The 25072-nt window shown below is 34.7% G+C and overlaps 1 protein-coding gene across 1 annotated transcript in view; it reads left to right on the forward strand.

Annotated features, from left to right (window-relative positions):
• Agps (alkyldihydroxyacetonephosphate synthase) overlaps positions 1-25072 on the forward strand; it is a 608793-nt gene that overhangs the window by 74281 nt on the left and 509440 nt on the right. The window contains exon 4 of the mRNA XM_090397415.1: positions 16205-16298. Within this exon, the coding sequence (XP_090253541.1) occupies positions 16205-16298 (94 nt within the window). The remainder of the gene's footprint in view (positions 1-16204; positions 16299-25072) is intronic.

Raw genomic sequence — 25072 nt, forward strand, 5'->3', positions numbered from 1 at the left:
ATCTGCGTTTCAGTTGCAAAGAGAAAAGCTATTCAAAATGCTACAGTTATGTGGTGTCTAAGGGGCATTATATCAAGCAATACTTAGTCTTTATTTGAGTTGTAAGTCAGTAGTTAGAATTGAAGGAAGTACAGGAAGATGGTTTAATGTTAAATCTGCTGTGAGATGAGATGTACATTATCCCCTCTGTTATTCATTATCTATATGGATCACATTATGAAGGAAAGTGGTATTAAACATGATATCAGAATTGGAGATGTTAATGTCAGCTCTTTGCTTTATGCAGACAATGTTATACTTCTAAATAAATCCGCTACAAGTTTTCAAGATTCCCTGACTAAATTGAATAACTGCTGTAATAGATATGGTATGAAGGTCAGCAATAAAAGGACAAAGACAATGAAAATAGTTAGAATCATTGAAAATGTCAACTGTGTTTTGAATGGGGAACCTGTGGAACAAGTAAAACATTTCAGCTACTTAGGCATGATTTTTAGTGAAGATGGTAAATTAACAATGAAATAGACAACAGAATCAACAAAGCTGGTATGGTAGGAAATCAATTGAATAAATTCATATGGAATAAGAGAGAAATTAGTCGGAACACTAGATTAGCTATATACAAGACAGTGTTCAAACCACTTTTAACTTATGGATCTGAGAGCTGGGTCAGAAGTAAAACACTTGACCAAAGACTAGAGACCGCAGATATGAGAGTCCTGAGAAAGATGAGAGGCATGAAGAGATGGCATCAATGGCAATATCATATTAAAAACGAGGATATTAGGAAGGAACTTGACATTGTCAGCATCCAGGAATGCACTAGCAGAGCTAATCTCAGGTGGTGTGGTCACTTGAACAGAATGGGCGAGTAAAGATTAGCAAAACAAGTGTTCTCTGCTAGGTTGGCAGGAAAACGACCCAGAGGAAGATCAAGATATAGGTGGAATGATACGGTACAAATTGCCTTAATTAGAAGTAACACACGTATAAACCACAGTGAAAATTATTTAATTGTAAATATTTCATCCTAAGTATCTTAGGACATCATCAGTACAGTATTTAAACAAAAATAGGTATAACATACAGTTAGGGTGCATTATTACAATAGAATCTCATGAAACGTGCATAACGTGCTAAAGTAGTACAAAGAAAAAAAAAGTTAATTATTTAACACAATTTTGTATGATAATTTCCCATACTTTAGGAATGGTAAGAACGTCGTTGTGATTTAGGTTTGGTCTGGGCTTCAGAACTTTCTTTGTATAAACGTTCATGTTTAAATAAAGATCTATGTAAAAGTTTAGCCGGAACATCAAGACCACATTCGTCTTTTTAAACCGCAGAAATCTGGCATCTCTCAACACGGAATTGAAAATCCAAACCATAGGATCCATTTGGAAAAGGCTAAACTTTTACATAGATCTTTATTTAAACATGAACGTTTATACAAAGAAAGTTCTGAAGCCCTACTACACAGACCAAACGTAAACCGCAACGACGTTCTTACTATTCCTAAAGTATGGGAAATTATCATACAAAATTGTGTTAAATAATTAACTTTTTTTTTTTTTTTTTTTTTTTTGTACTACTTTAGCATGTTATGAACATTTCATGAGATTCTATTGTAATCATGCGCCCTAACTGTATGTTATTCCTATTTTTGTTTAAATACTGTACTGATGATGTCCTAAGATACTTAGGATGAAATATTTACAATTAAATATTTTTTACTGTGGTTTATACGTGTGTTACTTCTAATTATGAACGCACCACAGGTTTCGTTATTTAACAAAGTGCCTTAAACGATAGAACTATAAGATCTGATAATGTTGGAGTCTTGACAAGTAACAGACTGATTTGGAGGAAAATTGTAGATAGGAAGTTAGTAATGATGTAAATTTTTCATGTAGTACTATCATATCCTGTATACTCCTTAAGGGTACATGTCAGGAATTTGACGATGTTGATGATGAAATCAGGAGGAGTTGGTAACACAACGCCCGTGAACCTCATTGTGCCTACAGTATTGCACCCTTCATATTAAAAAGGTTACCGACCACTGCTTTAAACAATTATCATTAAAAACCAAAAATATGGCTACCTATGTAGATGATATTTTTATCATATGGCTAGGAACAACAGTGGAACTAACTGCTTTCAAAGATTACCTGAATAATATACATAAAATTTACTTTGGAACAAGAAGAACATAAAAAACTTCCCTTTCTTGATATCTTAATAGAAGTCAATGAAAAAGATAATAAATTATCCTTCTCCATCTCTAGAAAACCCACCAACACAGGAAAATTTCTTAATACGGCCTCACACCACCACGCTTCGCAAAAAATAGATTTAATTAAAACCTTGAGGTACAGAGCTTATAATATTTCCAGCACAGAAAAACAGAGAAATGAAGAATTTCAATAATTAACACAGATCTTCAAAAAAAAAATGGTTATGAACTCTAAGACAATCAAAAAAATCCTCAACACACCTCCTACAAGCATCTCACAAAAGCAAGATTTCAAGAACACAATCTCGCTTCCATACATCAAGAATGTTACAGACAAAATGGCCAAATTACTAAACAAACAACATCAAAGTTGCTTTTCTACTGCTGGAAAAACAGCTAAAAAAACCAGGTGTTTATAAAGTTCATCATTCCTGTGGCATCTGCTATGTAGGCAAGATGGTAAGATCATGGGAAATTCGCACAAACGAACACCAAAAAGACGTGCAAAAAAGAAGAGAACACAAATCAGGCCTAGCATACCATACAACTTCTACTGGCAATAATGTACTCTGGCAAAAAACAAACATACCTTGCATTGAAAAAAATTGTTACATAAGGAAATTTAAAGAAGCTGCAAACATGCTTAGAATTCCAACTCAATGCAATCAAAACCAGGGCCTAATTCTACACCAAGTTTGGTCAGCATTGATAAAAAATATACCCAAATCAGATCTTGGACAATGTGAACGTGAACAACAGAACATGACAGCATCCAGCATTGTTCAAACTTAGCATTGCACTGAATATGCATTTGGATATTTAATTTAATGAACAGTTAGACGGCAACAACTGCATAGAATGAACTATTTTGAGTAATTTCTCATTTCTTGTGTTTAAACTTTTAGTTACCTTTGACCCCTGAAGATGTAAGTCAAACGACTTACGAAACTTGTCGGGTTTGTTTTTTATTGTTATTTATCTTAATAAACATGTTGTCCAATTACCAGAATCTTTCTTATGAACTGCTAAATCGCAGAAACCTATTCCTACAAAAAGGTAGAATGCCGATGAAGTTTTGATCCATGAAAAAAGTTAGTAAGGTCTGACTATTTCATCCACCTCAGCCAGTTGGGGCATTAAGGATGTAATTGAGGAAAAACTAATAATCTAAGCTAAACCTTCTAAATTACTTGTTCTTAATCTCAACTGTTTGCTTCAATATTATTTTTCAGAAGTAAAATGTATCAACAGTGGTATAACAGTTAAGATATTTTTATATATAGAGATATATATTATAAAACTACTTTTTTTAATCATAACTTTACTAACAGAATTTTTTTCCTTTTGACCACTTGCATTGGCAGCTACCATAGACAAAACACATTTTGGTACACATTTGACAGTTATGTAGTTACTGTGGTTTTTTTAATATCTCTTAGCTTTATTCAGATCATTGAGACAAACTGGATAGCTGCTGGTGATGATTCATTATATATTTAACAGTATATATCTCTGAACAAATTCAGTTTATTTGCACTACAATTCTTGAAACAGAGGTGCTCTCTCACTCCCTCACCAGTTGCGGAAACAATTCAAACTATAAAAGAAAGAACTAATGTGCTGTCAAGACATCCTTTAGGGCAAGATAAAAGGAAGAATTTCACAGATATTATTTTAGAAGTAAGTCTTAAAATGTTTCCTTCAAGTTTTGGTAAATTCATACATTTGTACTTAAAGGTGATGAAGTGTTTCATAGCTAATCTTGATTCGAAGCACATTCTCTCAGGCCTGTAGCAAATTCTCTACAGCACTGTAGTCTTCTACTGTCTAGACTTAAACAGATCAAATATATTTTCTTTATGTTTGAGGTGCATGTTATCAGATCTTCATGTCTGTTTAAGTTACAGCCACAGGAAATTTTATATACTACAAAGTGAATATGTCAATACTACATTGTTAGGAAAAGGTCTAAATATAGTATTTAGACCTTATATATATTTTATATATATAAATATATATATAATATTTTGTGGGTAGTTTTCGGTATTGAGACTACATTATGATTATATAAAGAGTTTTATAAAAATAAGCAATTAAAACCCGACAAGTTTCATAAGTCATAAAACTTACATCATCAGGGGCTGGTACATAAAAGTTTCACATAAGTTTTATGTAAAACTTTTTTACAAAAAATGTACCCCTGACGATGATGTAAGTCTTATGACTTATGAAACTCGTCTGGTTTTAATTGCTTATTTTTTTATAAAACTCTTTATATGAATCATAATGTGATCTCAATGCAATAACTTCCTACAAAACTGCTAAACCACAGAAAGTTATGTTTACAGATTATATTTATTAAACACTTTAACAAATATAATCCTGTGCTAAATGTACCTTGGATATATTCCCCTCCTCATGGTGCACCTGTTCATGGTGGAGGGGGCTTCTCAGTGATGGTAATTGTCCTTTTCATTCTTCTTCTCTTTCTTTGCTTTTCTTTTCATATTCTTTGCTCTACTTCTCCCAAGTCTTTTTTTCTATTATGTCTTCCAGACCAACATCACTAGAGTCAAATGCCCTGTGACCCAAGGACATTTAGAAAAGTGCAAAGCCAGGACGATGCCTGGTAGCACTGCTTTGGCTTCTGCCAAAAAAAAGCCAGGACGATGCCTGGCAGCACTGCTTTGGCTTCTGCATCAACAAGATGTGATTTTTGATGACCTAGCTAGGATCCAAGCATCGTCCATATTAAGGACTGGACCTTTTTGTCCTATGAAGAATGCAAAAGAGAAGCACAAAACCGTACATGGTGGAAGCTCATGGTAGTCAACCTCCTGGAAGGAGATGACATCCGACAAGAGCCAGGATCACTAGCTTGTCTGCAAGGGTCAGTGGTGTTGCAGTAAGTCCTAAGTTGCAGTAAGTCAGGAGCTCTCACAAGGTCCCAACCAAGTATTGATACCATGGATACTTCACTCATTAACAGTAGTAAGAAGCAAAAGACATGACACTAGTAATAAAAGTACCAGTTTCTCATCATCCATGCAATAGATGAAAAGCCAATAGGGGAAATGTCATCATTTTTTATTCGAAAGGGTTTAGAAATTCTGGATAAACTACTCATTTCAACACCAATAGGTGGAATACCAGTTATTGTAAACTCATAAATCGCTAAAAGTTTTTAAAGAAGTAATATCAAAATAGGATATCATTGATGTTCTGGATGAGGAGATATCCTCAGAGCTTAAAGATCAGGAAGTGACAGGTATGAGATGCATGCTGATATGTAGAAACAGTGCACCTAAGCCTTCAGCATCTATAAAAGCAGAATATATCAATTGTCTTATTTTGCATATCCATAATCCACTGATGGAGAAGTTTGGACATGCTTGTATTTGACATTTAAGTCAGAAATATGGGCATGCCTAAACTGCTTGTCATGGCTCTACTGTCTGTGCCTGATGTGGCAATAAAGTGCATAAAGATAATATGCACCTGTGCATGTCTTTATGCATGGATGTAGAGGGTGTTCCCCAAGGCTGTATCTTAAGTGTGACACTGTTTGTTGCCAAGGTTAATGTAGTTATTGAACAGCTTCCTTCCACTGTATTTAGTGCACTATGTTGTTGATTTCTCCATTTGCTCTCACTCTTGTAACATGAGGGTAATTGAATGATAACTTCAACATTCAGTTGAACATGCTCTTAGGTTTCAGGTTTTCCATAGAAAAAAGTGTGTGTATACTTCTGCTGAAAACGCACTCTTCACTCAGATCTTAAAACAAGATTCTTTATATAAAGTACCCTGTTCCAACAAGTTGGCTTACTTCTGACAGACATGTAGATCAGCCACTGTCCATTTAGAAGAACACAGAACTTACATCTGCAATCATGACCATTGTCATGATTGCAGATGTAAGGAGAAATAGTAAGGGGGGATCCCATAGCTGTCCCATCTAATTGTTTGCATATTTTCCCTTTAGATGGGAAAATATAGGATCTCCCCTTTCTCTTCCCCCTTAGCTAACTTCTACATAGAACATCCGAAAAAGCTAGCTATCAATACAGCCTCTCTCAAATCTAGTTTCTGGCTATGCTATGTTGGTGATGTGTTTGCTATTTGGCCACATGGCCCAGATACATTGAATACCTTTTTAGTGCATCTAAATAGACAGCACCCCAAAAATCCACTTTACAATGGAACTAGAAGCTAACAACTGTCTGCCCTTCTTGGACACACTAATCACATGTCTTCCAGAAGGTTCCTTATCATTTTCGGTTCATAGAAAGTCCACACATACAGGGAGATATTTACACAAACAATCACCCCATTACTCATCTCAACAATATGATATTCTAAAAACTCTAATCCATTGAGCTAGAGTAATTTGTTCCAATGACATTGCCTCTCACTGCTGAACTTTCTCACTACGTCACACCTTCCTGACCAATGACTATAATCCCTATAAGATGGATAAAATAATAAATGCTCCCCAGAAATTCCCCCCACTGTCTACCACAGAAGACTACAACAAAACTGTCACCATCCCATACATTAAAGGCACATCTGAAAAAATATCGAGAGTGCTTAAAAAACACCAGCTACCACTGTATTTAAACCTTACTTGAAATTGGCAACTCTCGCTGTTCACCTAAGGACAGATTCTCTCCTTTATCACATCCAGGAGTCTATGAAGTGCCCTTTTCATGTCATCGAGCCTATTATGGACAGACAGGAAGAACTGTGGACATCCGCCTCAGTGAACACAATATATCTGGCACTTTCATTATGGCAAGTTGGGTCTAGCAGACCATGCTTTGGATACTCCTGCACACAGGATCAATTGGAATAAAACAAAAGTGCTGGACAGAAGCTTTTACAAGTCAGAGAGGTTGTTCCTGGAATCAACAGAAGCCTTGAAACATACTCCAAACCTCAACAAGTATGGCTGTATGAATCTCCCAAAGATTTGGGAGACAGTCATCCTAAGACCAAATTAATACTTGCTTTCTCTCTCTCTCTCTCATTTTTTTTTTTTTTTTTCAACTCAGATGACACCTAATTAGGACTTTAGTCTTTGTGTCGCACGCTACAATTGCTTATACTAGTCCCACTGTTACACCAAATTGTGGTTTTCTCACTCCCATAACAAACTTCGTTTGTGTGCTCTGAAGATGCTGGATAGAATGCCAACGAAATATTAGCAATTAAATCAATAAATTGTTAATTTCTTATCAATCTGTGTTCGGATCTATACTGTTAAAATTCGTTCAACATCCTTTCTTAGTGTTGTCAATACTCCATTTAACCTTCAACATGATGAACTTCTGCAGCTGCCAAAAGCCTTGGTGTACTTTTTTGCACAAGACACCACTTCACACCTCTACAGCTGATAATGTTATACAAATCTGCCCACCAGAGAATATTTCAGAGAGGATTTGGTGCACCACCTCACATATATGAACTGGTGCACCAAAATCCTCTAAAGAGATTGAAGTGCATTTGTGAGAGAGGGATAATCATCCCTCTCTCACACAAACACACTTCAATCCCTCTCTCATTCAGGTTCTTCCTCAAGCATGTTCTGCAGATATGTTTATGAACAGTGCTCTGGTGAATTGGCCACTATTATTCCTCTACTTTTCTCCAACATAAGAACAAGAGTTGCTAATCAACACCATTTACAGTCTAGTGTGAAACTCACTGAGCCAATTTCTCTGTCTCCTCTTTCATTTCATCTACTTGTTCTTTGGAGCATCCTCTCCACTCTGCCTCCCCAAAGAATACAACCTTCAGCTGTTCAAGAAAAATGTAAATAGATATTCCTCCTTTATTCTTATCCCTTTGTTCATGCTATACGTCTTGTTACCTTTTATATGTGCATCGAACTTTTAAATTTGTGTTTTTAGATGAGGTTCTTCAGTCAAGTACCTAATACAGTTTATCGGATGTGACCTCCCAGTTGTATGGTGAAACATGTCAGGAATGAAGAGATCGTAAACTTTGTATTATAGTGATGAAACTGAACTGCAGGAAATTGAGGTCAGTAACTTTAGGATGATTATACAGGTTTATCAGGTGATATCTGGACTACTGTATGCAGGTCTGGTACCCTGGTGGAGTGGTAAAGATAAGAGTGGTGGTGAAGATACAGAAGTGAGAAACGAATATTTTGTGCAAGATGACACAAACTGAGTCATCTTGCACAAAATATGGAAGACCAATCATCTTCATCACACATCTGGGAAGAACACTAGATAAGATTAAAGAAGAAGGTGGAGGCATGAGAATAAACTACCTCTGCTTTGCAGATGACATCATCCTGATTGAAGAAGATGCAGCAAGGCTGGAACAGACATTGCAAACACTATACACAGAAGGAAAAAGATATGTACTAAATGTCAATTTTGAAAAAACTAAAACAATGATATTCGAACAACAGGAGTTACTGAACAGAGTTATGATAGACATATTTCAACTGGAAAATGTGGAACACTTCACATATCTTGGATGCCACATGATGCATGACTTGGACCCCAAAAAAGAGATAAAAATTAGAATAGCCAGAGCAACAACTATTTTATAAGCCATGGACAAAATATGGAAGAGCCGAGCTATAAAGATGCAAACTAAATTGTGCATTGTAGAAACCTGCATCTTCAGCAGCATGCTTTATGGATGCAAGGCCTGGGTACTCCTGAGAGAATCTGAAAGGAGGATATTGGCATTTGAGAGGAAGTGCTATAGAAAGATCTCGAGAATAGGCTGGATACAGAAAGTGAACAATGAGGAAATCTACAGACGAATGCAACCAAAAGAAAACCTGATCCAGAAAAAAGGAAACTACATCTATTTGGCCATATATGTAGAATGAATGATGAGAGAAAATTAAAAACGTTGCTCTTTGGAATGATTGAAGGAAAGAACAAAAGAGGAAGACCAAAAAAACAGAGAATGGAGCGATGACATTGTCAAATGGTGCAGAAACTCTATACACAAACTGAGTCATCTTGCACAAAATAGAATGCAATGGAAGAATCATATCAAGATGGTAGCAGACACCTACAGGCATTGGACCCATGGTTGTTGATGATATATATATAATTTTATTTATTTTTTACATAGTCTAGAAGCTTTGTTCTAGAGATGAAACATGGAAATTTTTCAAGCCACTTCAGGCCTCCAATAAGCGGGGTGGTAGTTTCTAGCTGGGCTATGAGGTTCATCTCACACCTAAAGACAATCACAAACATCCATGCCCATGACAGGATTCAAACTCATGACCTCTTGGTTAGAGAGCAGATACACTAACCACTTGGCCAACCACGCTTGCAACCTACACATTTCTTAACAATACACTATTCAGCTTCCAGGGATGAACAAAAATTCTATCTCCACCATCCATATGCTGTAAAATCTAATTTTTTTCTATATTGTAAGATCCTCTTACTGACATACATGTTTTATCATATCTCTTCTATGTCTGTTCTTCACTTTGAAGACCATGGCTTTTGAGGAACACCCAGGTTACCATATCTGTGCTCAATAATTTGCATATTTACAATCAGTCTTGTAAAGTGGAAGGTTAACTTCCTTATTCATACAAGAGCAAGCAGTACTCTTATTCCATGAGATAATCACTTCTAAATTTAAACCCACGGTGCACAAAATAATCCTTAAGTATCCAGCTTTATTGGCTACTAAATTCTCATTCATATAATACTTTTCCTGTAATATCCTTTGCTCACAATGTCTAAATCTTCATTTGGTAACACACAGATTTATGCCCAATCTCTGCCATCTAATCACTGTTCAAATGCATGTAGGGATTCTGTATCAGCTGTATTCTTTAGTGCTCTACCTAACATAGCACTATTAGCATATTATTGGATGTCACACTCAAAACTCTTCCCAGTGTTAATAACATATGTGTTTGACAACAGTGGCCAGACATTGAACCCTGATAAGTGCTACTGATAATGTATTGGCTATTCTCTAAGCAATATCACAAGTTTACTTTGAAATTCATTCCTTAAAGTTTATATAACAATCTCCAGTGTGAAATCCTGTCATATGCCTTAGCAAAATCCAAAAATATCATGAGTATCATAGTGTATCTTATCCTGCTATGCTATCAGTATTATGTAATATGAGCAGATTGCTAAAGCAAGACATGAGACATTTAACAAAATTACTGTTGTCTACCTCCATTTGGAACTCATTCCTGCCAACCTTTTCATTATTTTGATAACTATATTGGTTATCAAAATGGCAAATGCATTCAGCTACTCACATATGATGAGTAGATTTTGCATTTCAAGTGGAATGTTACATCTGAATATATCTTATGGGCCATTTTATCATAGATAAGAGAAATGAAAGAGAGGAAAAGTATTGGTTTTCTGTAAAGAAAATGAACTGGTTGTTCAAATGCCATGTTTTTTTTTTTTTCACAGATGATTATAAAAATATACACTTCTCAGACTTCTGTACTGTAAACATTTTTGACCAGATCAATCCATGGCTGGATGAGGGTCTCTCCAAATTTACTCCATTCTTCTCTTTTCAGCTTTTCTCATCCATTGCATTTCAGCACCCTTAACAATTTCATCTGAAAAGTAAAATCTGTATTGATTGTATATTAAGGAAATGATGGAAAACTGCAGTGAGTAATGTTAATATCCTTTTAAGTCTCACCTAAGATTTAAATTTAGGCATAAAATAAATAACTTATTCCAGAATTTGACCTTGATAAATCTAAAGTCAGTACTGCAAATAACTACCTACATATAAATCCTCTGTAACTGAGATATTTTGGAGGGAAAAAAGCTTCAATATAAACTGTGAAAGGAAGCCAAAGCTGATTGCCTGGAGCATAAAGCAGAAATATGTACAAAAGTATATGCGAAGTATGACCATAAGATGAAAGAGCAGTAGATGAAGCATATGGTCATAGAAATGAAAATGATGGCATCTTGGTGGCTTTTAGTGAAATTAATAATCTTGTGATAGGAGAAAGTTTATTTAAACACAAAGACATACATAAAATGACCTAGATATCACTACATGGCAAAACCAAAACTCAGATTGATCATATTACAATCAAGAATAATTTTATGAGTTTGCTGTTAGATGTTAAGGTAAGGCAAGGAGCTGATGTAGGATCTGATCATCACTTAGTGACAGCTAAACTTAAACTGCATAGGAGTAAAAAAAAAAAAAAAAAAAAAAATGAAATCAAAAGGAAAGGATAAGATATGACATGTATAGATTAAAAATGAATGAAATAATGGAAAATTTTTGTTTCATGATAAAAAATCACTTTCATTTTGGAAAATGAGAAAATAGAAACCCAAAAGAAGACATGATTGAAAAGCAGTGGAAAAAATTTTAAGTGGTATATGGTATATATTGAGGTGACAAGAGACTGTTTGGGTGCTAAGAAGGGGTAAAAAAGAACAAAGATTGGTTATCAGACAAGCCTGGAAACTCTTAGAAGAAAGGCCTAAAATTAAAATGATGTTTGAAAATGCTAAATCTACAAAGAATTAAAGAAATTCATATTAGCAATTATAGAAAACAGTTTAAAAGATCAGCAAGAGAAGATAAAAGGCATTATATGGACAGTTTAGTGGAAGAAGCAAAGAAGGTTGTATCATTAGGACATACTAGAAAACTATTTGAAGTGGTATGGAAAATATGCTCTCAAGAAAAGAGGCTAGTAAGTGCTATAAGAGATCAAATGATTTTTTGCTAACTGAAGAGGATAAGATTGTTATAAGGTGGAAAAAACACTTTGATGAAATTTTAAATGAAGAAAACAACATAACTGACTTGATTAGAAGTTATATTGTTTCATACATTTAAAATCTAGAAAACAATATAACTGACATGATTAGAAGTTTTGTATAGAACTACTTTTAAGTAGAGATTTAAATATTACACTAGAGTGTATATCTGAAAATGAAATAATGAATGTAATAGAGAAGATGAAAAGTGAAAAAGCATGTGGCAGTGATAATATAGCAATAGAAATGCTTAAGACAACTAAAGGAACTTCTGCTGCTGCTGATAAATTGCAACTGATCTTTAACAATGTGCTAGAGACTGAAAAAATAACCAAAGAGTAGAAAGAAATGATAATTATAGTTGCAAAGAAAGGAGACCTCTGTGGGGGTGAAAATTGGAGGGGGGATTAGTCTTTTATTAGTACCTGCAAATATTCTCTGTAAAATATTGATAAATAGGATTAGATATTAAGGCATGAACAAGTTGGTTTTAGAACAGGAAGTAAACGTTGTATTGCCTAGTCCTCATCTCAAACATACTTTGAGATGAGGACTAGGGTGAGAAAGGGTTATATGATGTCTGGTTTACTGTTTAACATAGTTATTGATTGGATTATGAGAAAAGTTACAAGTGTAAGAATAGGAATTAAATGGAATCCTATGTCACAGTTAGAAGATCTTGATTATTCACAGATTCAAATTCTCTGCAGACACCACATTCTTCAGACAATGCATTCCAATCATTCACAACTCTCTATGCAAAAAAACCTGCTTCTCACACCCTGCTTATACTGCTTCCAGGGATGACCTCTTGCTCTTTCCCAATCTCCCACCATTTTATGAAAAACCTCTTCACTGTTAATCCTATAACAACCCCTTACCAACTTGTATGTCTATCATATCACCCCTTTCCTCGTATCCACTAGACTCTGCAAATTGCATTGTCTCAACCTTTTTTCATATTCAATATTCCAGAGATCAGAGATTATGCAGATGACATAGTTTTTATATCATCAGCATATACTGATGTACAAACAAAATCAGAAGCATTAAATAAAACACCAGAAATGGTTGATCTTAAAAGTATGATTAAAACAAAGGTTCTTAAAGCAAATGCCACAAAGAAGTTAAAATCAATCACTGTGCAGTAGAAGTAGTTAAGAATTTTACATACTTGGTAGCAAATGTAGATACTGAAGATGGAACTGACAGGGATATAATACAGAGATTGACAGAAACATAATGCTTTCAGAAAATTAAACAATATAAATAATATACAGAAATCATTCAGTTACCATAATAAAACCAGAATAAATATCTTCAATAGTAATGCTAAGGCTGGATTTTTATATGGATCAAATGTAGAAACTGACCAAAAAACAAGAAGTTAAATGAAATAGTTTTCAAACAAAATGTCTGCGGGAAATATAAAATATTTTGACCTCAACGTATAACAAATGATGACTTATAAATTGACTGAGCAAAAAAAAGTATCACTAGTGAAATTAAAAAAATGAAGATGGAAATGGATTGGGCATGTACTGAAAATGGGCAGCAGAGAGAGTCCAAAAGTAGCTTTGACATGGATTCTGGAAAGGAAAAGGGGTGGACCTAAATTAACTTGGCAGAGAATGACAGAAAGATGAAAATGGCTTGGGAGCTGGAGAGAAGCTGAACTGGTGGCTTTATCAACTAAAAAAGAAAAGAAAGAGAACAAGACAGAGGTTTCTGGAAGAAAGATCTTGGCTTTATGTGCCATCAGGAGACAAAACAAATAAGAGATATTTAACTTTTTTTTTTTTTTTCAGAAAGAGTTCCGAGAGAGAGAGAGAAAAACAAGCTTTTTTGTGATTCCCCCCCACCAAAAAAAAAGAAGGCACCAGAGGCGGAAGTAAATCTAGCAATTAATCAAATGAAGTTTAATAAAACAGCAAAACTGATTTAAATATGGAGAATTAAACCAACAATGAAGGTTAACTATTTAACAAGAATCTTTATTCTATTATCCTCAATGACTGGCTATCTGGAACAATTCTAGTTCACAAGAACAGTAGCAGATCAACCAAGAATCCTACTGTCACCTATATAAAATTTTTATTAAAATTCTGCAAAGCCACTCAGCTAACCAGACAAGCAAAATGCTGGTCTGGTTGGCTGAGTGGCTAGCATACCCACTTTCTAACCAGCTAGTCACAGGTTTCAATCTTGCCATTGGCAGGCATGGATGTTTGCAACTACCTTTAACTGAATTTCATTGTCTGGTGTGGGACCATCACCCTGGTTATTGGAAGCCTGAAATGGTATATAAAAGTTCCAAATTTGGTGTCTAGAGCAGGGTTTCCAGATTACATAAAAAAAATTCATAAACCACAAAAAATAATAGGAAGAAAATGATAAAATTCCTTAGCCTGCCTGTAGTACGCATGAGTGATCTTCATTGCTGTTTTGTTCATTTTAAACAAGCATTTAGCACTATTAGTGAAGAAAAATCACAGTCCAAATCCTGTATATAATAATTATGAAGTATTTAGAATATTAACTGGATATTATTAGAACACCAGAGCAATACTGAAATATTACATAATCAATGTGAAAAGAGGAGTGATGTTACTGCTCACTCCTCTACATTTTAACCTCTTTATAGAAGATTTATTAATAATGCAACAGATGAATAGATTGAAAACTCATATATTACTGGTGAAATACACAGATGCCATTGTCATAATTGCAGAATCTAAACCTAATCTACAATATCAGATAATAAAATTGGAAGAAATATGTAAGTAGCAACAAATCCGAATCAGTAAAGATATATAAAAGGAACTAGTTTAAACAAGTAATAGAATAAACAAATAGTTTTAGGTAAAGTTTGCTGAGCACATCTAATTTTAGTGATACTGCAATAATTAAACAGCATTTTGATAGGATGGAGAGTGGTGACTAAACCACAAAAATATGAAAAAAGTATTAAATTATCCAGCCATTTCAGAATAAAGTTCTATGATTGTCATTATTCTCATTTTCTATGGAGCCAAGACATGGATATAAAATATTTTGCATGAAAATTGCTAGCTTTAGAAATGTATGTGGAAAAATAAACAAAACACGTTATACAGAATTCAGAACAAATGAACAAGATAAGAAATTAATAGATATTTATATGCACTTTTGGATAATATCGAACAACAGTTAGAATGATTTGGTCATATAGAATGCATTCAGAGACACTAACAAATCAATCATTGGACACACAAATGAAAGGATCATAATCAAAAGGAATCCCTATTAACATTCGGCATTACAAACTTTGTAAGCCAGGTGTGTAGGACAAGTGAAATGGTGAATCTCTATCTGTGAGATGTTCAAACTGTCTTAAGATAGAAGAGCTAAAGATTTGAATAATGTGTTAGAAATGAAATGGACTTTTGGTTTATGAATTGTGTACAATTTCATGAGCTAAAACAGCAAGAATGGGCCATAGTGTTGATCCTTATTTCTGATAATTTCTGTACATATCAAAATTTGTCCACACTAATCCATTTAAAATTGTTTGAATATCTTGTTATTTATGTCTACATCTCTTCACTCTTTAATTGCAGTAACACGAGTTACTTCTGTATATTGTAGCACGAATGGAGTTCTCTTAATTTATCTCTTGTCCCATTGTTTTATGCATGTTAGACTTTTTCAGTGCTCTTACCAGTAGCCATATTATACTTTTTTTTTTCATTCTTTATTTATTTTTGTTATTTATACATCCTTTGTTATTCATTCCCCCCGATTAAAAGCAATTAGAAATATTTTTTATCAGCTGCCCTCCAGCCAATAGTATTTTCAAATGAGAAGTTTGATGCACTGCTAGTGAATAATATTTCTTCTGATGCAGAATGTAATTTCATTAGCTAAATGTGAAATTGTTAGTACTTTTGTTTGGTAACTAAGCAGATAATTGTTAACAGGTCTTTCTGTCGAGAGAGGTGAGCATTGGACATTGTGTTGGAAGTGCTAGCAGGTGTTATATTTTTTTATAATATGTGGGCATATCCTCCTAGCACTGATCTCTGCATTTTAATATATATATAAAAGTTTGGTTAAAGAAAAAAAACTAATATTTAAAAAAATATTTTTTTAAAAAATAGCATTTAATAATATCTAATATTTAAAAACAAATTTTCAGATATCCAATTGGAAATAATAGAGTGCTGCCTTACTTTAAAGAATGGGTTAAATCTACTCTTGGGATTGATTTTGTTGTTCATCTTCCTGCCCAGGTAATAAGTTAAGTTGTAACTGTGAATGTACATAATAGATGATTTCTATAAAACTTGTTGGTTGGTTAACAAATTTTCCCCCCTTTCTTTTTTTTTTTTTATTTTTCATAATAAAGCACATATGATCTATTTAGGCTGTTATTCTGAATTCAGTAGTTTCTTCTACTCTAAATTCTCAATTCTTCCATAGGTTGATTTCTCTTTTAACTTTTTTTTTTTTTTTAATAATAATGCTAAGTGCAAATAACAACAGACGAAGACATAATGAGGAACTATGAAACTTGTTTCAAAGACCCAACATCCCCTAATTTATAAGAAATAAGAACATTGAGTGGTTTGGTCATGTTTGGAAAGCAGATGACCAATTAATCAAAACAAGTACTTAAAAACAACATTAACAAGAAAAGATCTACAGAAAGACCATGAAGATGATGGATGGATATGGTAATGAAAGACAGCCAGATGAAAATCTTACACCAGATGTAGCTTATGATAGACTGATGGAGAAATCTAGTGATGGCAGCATTAGACATAAATGGTTCATTATGCCGAAGAAGCATAAATAACTATTGAATCTGTAATACTTGAATTTCAGTAGTTTTATTTCCAATTCCATCCGCATACATCATTAGAAGTATAGGAGAAAACTTATGAACATTGTAATTGACAAGTCTAGCTGTGTTGGGAAGTATCAATTTGCTAGGGACACTATCCCTGAGGCTGGCTTCCTCTAAAACAGGTTGAGGGAACAAAAGAGAAGCTCATTGGATTTGAATTTGATTGTGAATAGATGTTACTAGCTCACAAATTTGTAAACTCGAGATGAAAGTAGAAGATTGATGGAAGCAAAGTTTAGTGAGCCATACCGAAGGAACTTCTATGACCATGGTTTCAGTGAGCTTTATTTTTATATCAACTCTACACATACACAAGAGGTCTTGAGCTATAAAACAGTGCCAGGGCAGGTGATTAGAGAAAAAGAAAGGAATCTGGATTTTTCAAAGCATTCCAAAGGACAGAGGTATGTGATATAATCAAGAGGTGAGAAGTTGGTACATAGAGTTTGGATCTGAATTGCATGGATGTTGATCAGCAGCTGCCCATGTTCATTCATGGGTGGAGGAAAGATAGTGGTGCTTCAGTGGAACAGAATCATGGCAATACCTAAGAAAAGACAATTCAAAAATTGTACGAGAAAGCAGTTGGATTGAGTCAGAGAGAGAGCGGTCATTTATAAAGTAAATAACCATCTTCTGGAAATTTTAAGGCATTCTGATAGAAGTTTTTGATGTATCACACCCAATGTAAGAACAGTATTCGTGTGTTGACTGGTTGTTGACTGAAATGTTAAGAGTTGAGCAAGAGAGAAATACTGTTTTGAATGAAAAAGAGTACCAACCTTTTTGGAGGATGAAGAGACTATGGATGTAATGTATTTATGCCAGGATAGCATACATCCGAAAGCAAAATCAAGAAGAGAAGATAAACATAATCTATGGTTGGCAAACAAAATGTTATCGGGAAGAATGAAGCATAGTCTTTCTTACTGGAGATTAAGCAGGATGGTATTTTGATAGCTTTAAGATTACTAGATTATCTTCACCTTACATGAGAATGACAGGAAGATTGGTGTTTAAAGCACCAGTCATAAAAGATCTTAAATCATGAGTCATCTGAGCACTAAGAGATTTTGTAAGGAAGAATGGGATTTGATTAGAGACCCATCAATTACCAATAAGTGAAGAAGTTGGTTGTTGATGACTTTTTCCATCACTTTCAATAATATTGAGTTGAGGGCACTGCAATGATAGGTTGATGGCTGACTTATTTTATTTTATTTTTTCATTTATACAAAGTTTTTAGGAAGTTGGGAGCTTGCTTTTGTGTAGTTGGGTAGATGCCAGAATTTGTTAATTCTGGAGCATAAGCTCCTATGTGGAGGGATATTATCTGGGCTAGAGGACTTATTAATATCAAAGTTATTGAGTATTTTTCTGCTCCTCTTATGGTTAAAGATAAGAGAAGACTTAAAAGACAAGTTTTATAAACTCAAAGAACTGTACAATTTGTCCAGGTTAGGTTTTACAAACATTGTGCCCACAGTGGAATTTTAACCTGTAGCCTGTTGGTTAGAGAGCAGATATGTTATCCAACTCAACTGGTAATCTAAGCAAGCACTGGGGGGAGAAACTGATGTCTTATCTTCAGATGCTACTATTGTTTCTCTCTCATCCTGATGGTAACTGTAGTCATAAGTCATGCCCAACAGTCATGACATAGGACCAGATAGTTGAGCAGGGAGGCAAGTTGACTGCATTTGGCTCTTATAAAGTCTGCTTTAGGTTTGTTTTTATTACGTGACACATCCAAGGAGTCCAAAGAATCATCGAGAGAATTCACCTACTCTACAGCTCTCTGCCTCCACCCACTACCACCACTAGTATTTTCATATACAACACAAACATCCATGCCCATGGCAGGAATCGAACCCACAGCCTTTTGGCTGGAGAGTAGATACGCTAACCACTCGGCCAACCAGACCGGCCTTGTTGAGTTTGGTTGTTGTAGTATAGCTTTGTGAGAAGCAGGAGTTTTTAACTTGAGCCATTGAATGTACACTGCATTTTTTGCTTGGAATGCTTTGGTACATTTGTTGGAAAACCAAGCTTGAATAATAGTCCTGGGTTTTTTGAGTAGAGAGGAAAATGAAGGAATTCATCAAACCAAGAATATTGTTTATTAGATCAGAAGAGGAGAAGCTATAATGAGACTATGGAAAAGAGGCATAAAATCCCCAAAGTTCTCTCACTTGGTACTGTTGTAGTGCCATACAATATTATTATTATTACATCCTTCATGGAGTTGGCTGACTTGTCGTGGGAGGTTCATTCAACGGACAACATATTTATTATACTGAATCTTAAAATCCTTAACGTTCTCTGCATCAACAACATATTCTAGTGATATGTTCCATTTATTCACAATGCTCCATGTAAAAAATCCACTCCTCATGCCCTTTTTCATCACACTCTTACATAATTTCTAGGGATGGCCTCCAGTTCTTTTCCCTTTGCCTTCTACTCTTTTTATAATCCCTCACTAACTTTAAAAGTATCATATCACACCTTTTCCTCCTATATACCAAGCTTTGCAGTCCATATTTCTTTAACGTCTCTCTCTCTCTCTCTCTATAGCCAGCATTCCACAGTCTTGTCATTGTTTTACTCACTCTCCAGTGTTTCCACATCCCATTGAAAACCAGGTGGCCAAATCTTGGCACAATAGTCCAAGTGTGGTCTGATCAGTCTTTATGCAGTGGCATAACCACCTCTTTGACCCTACGTGTTAGCGTATTTCTTATCATAGCTATGATGTGTGGTCTTTGAGACACTTGCAATATGCTCATTAAATTTCAGTCTGCTGTCAGCTATTGCTCCTAAATCTTGAATCCCATACGCTCCTTGCAGTATAGTACCATCAATATTTTACACAGCCTTGCATTTCTGCACTCCAAAATGCAACACCATGCACTTATTAATATTGATACAATCCTGCTCCTTTTCAACATAAAGGTTTCAACACACTCTAAGTCAACAGTGTGTTGAAACCTTTATGAAGGGAATTAACATGAGCAGTGCTACTTAAAATTCTCTAACTTTAAAAGTATCACACCACCCCGTTTCCTCCTATATACATCTCTGCAATCCATATTTCTTCAACCTCTCTCTCCATAGCCAGCATTCCACAAATCAGCAAACAACTGAAGATCCCCCGGTCAGTCCACATGATATATCATTTGCAAACAAGTTAAACAATAGGGACCCAAGAACAAAACCCTGGGGCATGCCACTGGTTACCCTTCTTTTTTTGAGACACTGCTCCATCATACACAACCTGCTGGTATTGTTCAGAGAGCTAATCTCTGATTTGTCTAACCAATATACTACCTATTCCCATCCTCTGCTGCTTGCATGTTTACTTATGGGTAATCTATCAAATGCTTTTTGTAAAGTCTAAGAATATCGCTGTACAGTAAACCCTCGATTTAATGGACTAATAGGGGTTAAGGGATGTCCATTAAATCGCAAATTTTTTAAAATAAAAATATCTGTAACATTATACTGCAATTTTATCAATATTAGCACTGTAATAACCAATAATATAATAATTTAATTAATAAACAATTTAAAAATTGTTTTGTACACACTTGGATACACTTAGGGAAAATGGCTTCACTGTTATGGCCGACAATGTGGAGTTCAGAGGCGGCTTCGATTAATTTGGTGTCATCTTGTTTTCTCCGGTGGCACTTTGGGCTGACATTCATGGAAATTTGGACAGTTTAAAATGATTAGGAGAAAGTGCATTTATAAACAATAGCCATTGAGGACCTGACTGTAAGAGCACTTACATTTAGCTAATATTGAGTGATGCTTCTATCTGCATGTGAATCGTGAAAAATGGATTCTCCATAAATGGACATGCTTTGCAATTTACTGTAGAAAATTGCAGGTTAATTAGCAATATTCTTTTTGCTTCAAAAACAGGTAGTGGGTGACGGTAGATGACATTAGTGTAGTTGCGGTCAGTTGGTGGACACAGAGTTGTAGAGCAGGTGCCTTCCCTCGATGAGTCTTTGGAGTCCCTGGAGGTGTTAAATAATAATAATAAGTTAATGTGAAGTTAATATTCAATGTTGAGGTGCTTAGTTTAGGTAATCCTGCTTTGAAAAAACTATCAAGTTTTTTTTTTTGAACTTTTGAATTCTTCTGTTTTTTTATAATTAACTCCCTAAAATTACGAAAATGTGTATAAAACTGACGCAGAAAGTCATGCCATGCGACAAAAGAACCAATTACAGTGCGATTGGTGTGATCACGTCTTAATCATTCGCCGAACATATTTTATGAGCAGTGACTCATTTATGTCGTCTAAATTACTACAGTGTTTTTCCAACATATGATGGCCTATTTGCCAAAATTTATTAAAAATAAGAGGAAATTAATAACAAAAAATAACCTGTTAATTTTATTAAAAGTATTTTAAAATTAACAGGGTGTTAATTTTCACGTTTTGTCCATTAAATCGAGGTGTGATCACGTCCTAATCATTCGCCGAACATGTTTTATGAGCAGTGACTCATTTATGTCGGCTAAATTACTCCAACATATGATGGCCTATTTGCCAAAATTTGTTAAAAAATAACAGGAAATTAATAAACAAAAAATAACCTGTTAATTTTGTTATAAGCAAATCTTGGTTAAAAGCATTTTAAAATTAACAGGGTGTTAATTTTCACATGTGTCATACGGACCGGAAAATTTGTCCGTTAAATCGAGGGTTTACTGTATATGATTCTCCCTTATCTAATGCACTTATCACTTTATCATAAAATGCAAGTAAATTGCTAAAACAAGACCTATCTTTTATAAATCCATGCTGATCATCATAAAGAATGCTATTTCCATCAACTGCAGTTATACATTCTAGTCTGTAATTGGAAGCTTTCTTCCTAGAACTTTGTGTATGGAGTGGAACTGTTTTGCCCTCTTTTCATTCCTTTGGAAGCTTACCCACTGCAAGACTTTCATAAAATAACCAGGTCAAGGTTATAGCTAACTGTTGTATAAGTTTAAAGTATACATTTTTGGTCGTTTTTATAATAGAAATACAATTTTATTAATACAGACCAGTATTTTACAATAAACATTTATTAAAACCTACCAGTTTCGCCAGTAAACTGTCTGGCTTTTTCAAGGCATTACGGAGATATGAAAGTAAATGCAAATTAAAAGGAACATAAAAAACGTTGTAAACCAAACTAGTATCTATGGTTACACGTTTCGCGTGACAAAGATGGCTTATTGTTCTTATTCATTATCACGCATGCGTGTTTGTTGTAGACTTGTAATGTGATTACTGGCTAGCTGTAGTTCAGATTGATTGAGAGAGAGGATCAAGTTTTTCCACGAACTGTTGAGAATTATACCATGATTTCTGTTGAGGTTTCCGCTGGTTATTAGTACTATTGTGGCTTCCTTAAATATATTGTATAAGTTCCTTAAAAATATGTAGTAATATGTCATCCATTCTCAAAATCTTATTAACATCTAACCCAATCAACACCTAATGCACTTGTTATTCCTTCACTTTTAATTCTCCTAATACTTGTCTTTCTGTTCTAAATATTGCATGGCATTATTATGACATAGTATGATATACACTGATAAAGTACTCTTTCAATGATTCTGCTATATATCCCTTATAATGGTCGCTCTGCTGCCATGACTATCCACCATAATTATTTTTCTTCTTGCTTACCATGTGTGTGTGTGTGTATATGTATATATATATATATATATATATATAGTAGAAGAATTCTCTTGAATTAACCTTGGCCTGACCAGCCAGTTTCCTCTCATACTGCACCTTTTCTTTCTTTCTTTACCATGTTTGTTGCCTTCCTAGATTGCACTTTTACACATCTTCAACCTCTTCCTCCTTTGTACAACCTATTTGGCTATGCTATCCTCCTTCACAAGTACCCTTTGAGTGTTAGATACATTTTCTTGATTTTGTGTTTTCTCAGCCAACAATAACCTATTTAAATGTCCAATATCAAACCCATTCAAATGCAGTCTGTGAACTTGAAACCATTTCAGCTTTCCTTCAAATTCATTCCACAGATTCACAAACTTGCACCCCCCCCCTTTGCCTCGCACAACTCTGCCATCTTGCTATTCATTATCTCTACTTCTCAATTCACTGTTGTCATATCTGGACAATGCATTGATGATTTTTCCAACAGCATTATTATTCCTTTACCTTCTGCAACAAGTTCATGTCTCTATCAACATTCCTTTTTTCATCAAGTAAGTCATTTGTGTTTGCAACTGCCACTAATTCTGATGCCTGCTATTTCTTTCTCTGCAAAGCATCAGTAATTTGTTTCCATGTTCTCCCAGGAAAGCATGTTTTGTGTACTTTATTAGTCTTCACACCTCTAATAACAGTTCTCATATAATGATATATGGTTATCCTTTGACTTTTTTTTTCCCTAATACTAACTTCCTCCATCTCATTCACATCTACCAGTCTCTTCTTTACCCATTTAATCTCATCTTCCAGATGCTTAATTTCACTTTGAATTTTCATAAACTCTTGTCTAAGTTCTTCAACAAAATTCCCCATGCTAGTTTCCATTTTGAAATGCTCTAACCTGTCAATACACTTTTCCCATACTTAATGCTTTCCTCTTTTCATTCACTGTTAGAGTCCACATATTTCAGTGCATACATGAAGCAATTCTCACAAGCATCCACGGGAAAAATTGGAGGCCATAATGCAGTCTTTGCACTAAATCTTTCCATACCACACGTGCTCTTCTTTATAGATGCCATTTTTAGAAAGCAAAAGCAGTAGGAACAAACAAGTAGCAAAAACACAAACAAAATTCCAACAACAGACACTACTGAAGGACACTTGTATCCTCCATAAAAAAACGAAACACAATTATATGATAAAAAGCCATATTATATACTATTTAAAAACACTTTTCTTAGCACAGATCAAAAATACCACTACATTAACTCACGACACTAGTAGTGTCATGCTGAGAGTGAGAGGAAGATGGGAAAGCTGGTTAACAAACGGTCCAGAGAGTTGGGATAATGATGAGGATTATGTGTGATTCTGGTGGATAGGTGAGTGATTTGTGAATAGATCATTACTGACATCAAGCCATTCACTTTCTCTTAATCTATGAAGTTAGAGAAGGGGAGCTAGTTTAAAATTATGGATGTTGAAATCTTAAAGGAAGATCATCTCACAGTTTAGGTAATTAGACTGTATGTGATAGTTTCAAAAATTAGTAATCAAAAAGGTCAGTACAAGTTGCTCCCCAAGAGTTTTGAGACTACTATTACCAAAAGTGTATTGTGTGTTCCATCTGTTGGCCAACACTTGAAATATTTGTAATGAACCATCAACTGTCAAGTGACCATCAGTAGCCTGTGTTCAGCAATTGTTGAGTTAACGTGCGTTTTGTGAGGAAAGTTTTTTTAGGAGCAGAATAATGATAAGAATGGCAGAAGATGATGAACATTTTTTGGAACAGAATTGTTACTGGTGGTAAATATGTTGTTTTGCAGCAACAAAGTAGCTGAGTGGGTGGGAAAAAATATTCCAAAATCCAAGAAGCTGCAATTTTAGAAATCGAGTGAAACCGATGCTCATTTTCTTTTTCAACATGGAAGGAATTATTCATCATGAGTTTATCCCTAATGGTCAAAAGGTCAATGCAGAATTTTGTAATAAAGACATTTTACATTGCCTATTACAAAGAATGAATTGAGTGAAAGCAGTATTATACCAATTAGATTCTTTTCTGCTTCATGACAGTGCATCTTCTCACATCACTGTGGTTAGGAAGAATTGTTTGACAAGCAGGAAAGTCACTGCCATACTCTCCAGTAAACACTCAATGAGATTCATAGTGCAGTTACAAGAGAGCTTTACAGCATTTTGAAAAAGGCATTTCTGAATGGCATCAGCAAATTGTCCGAATGTGCAAACAAGTGCATCAGTCATGGGAGAGTGTTGGAAGTTAAACCTAAAATTAGCATGGTATATTTATTAATTGTTTTATATTAACTGTTTAAGCCTCACCTTGTATAGCTGAATTAGGAGAGCAGTAAAATGAGTCAAGGAGTCTTGAGCCAAAGCAAAATCACATAAAGGAGATTTCATGTTTTGATAACCTTTGGCATGGGATA

This window comes from Typopeltis vanoorti, chromosome 9, assembly GCF_054136105.1.
Source record: "Typopeltis vanoorti isolate ZY-2024b chromosome 9, IOZ_Tvanoo_1.0, whole genome shotgun sequence".
Classification (NCBI taxonomy): Eukaryota; Metazoa; Arthropoda; class Arachnida; order Uropygi; family Thelyphonidae; genus Typopeltis; species Typopeltis vanoorti.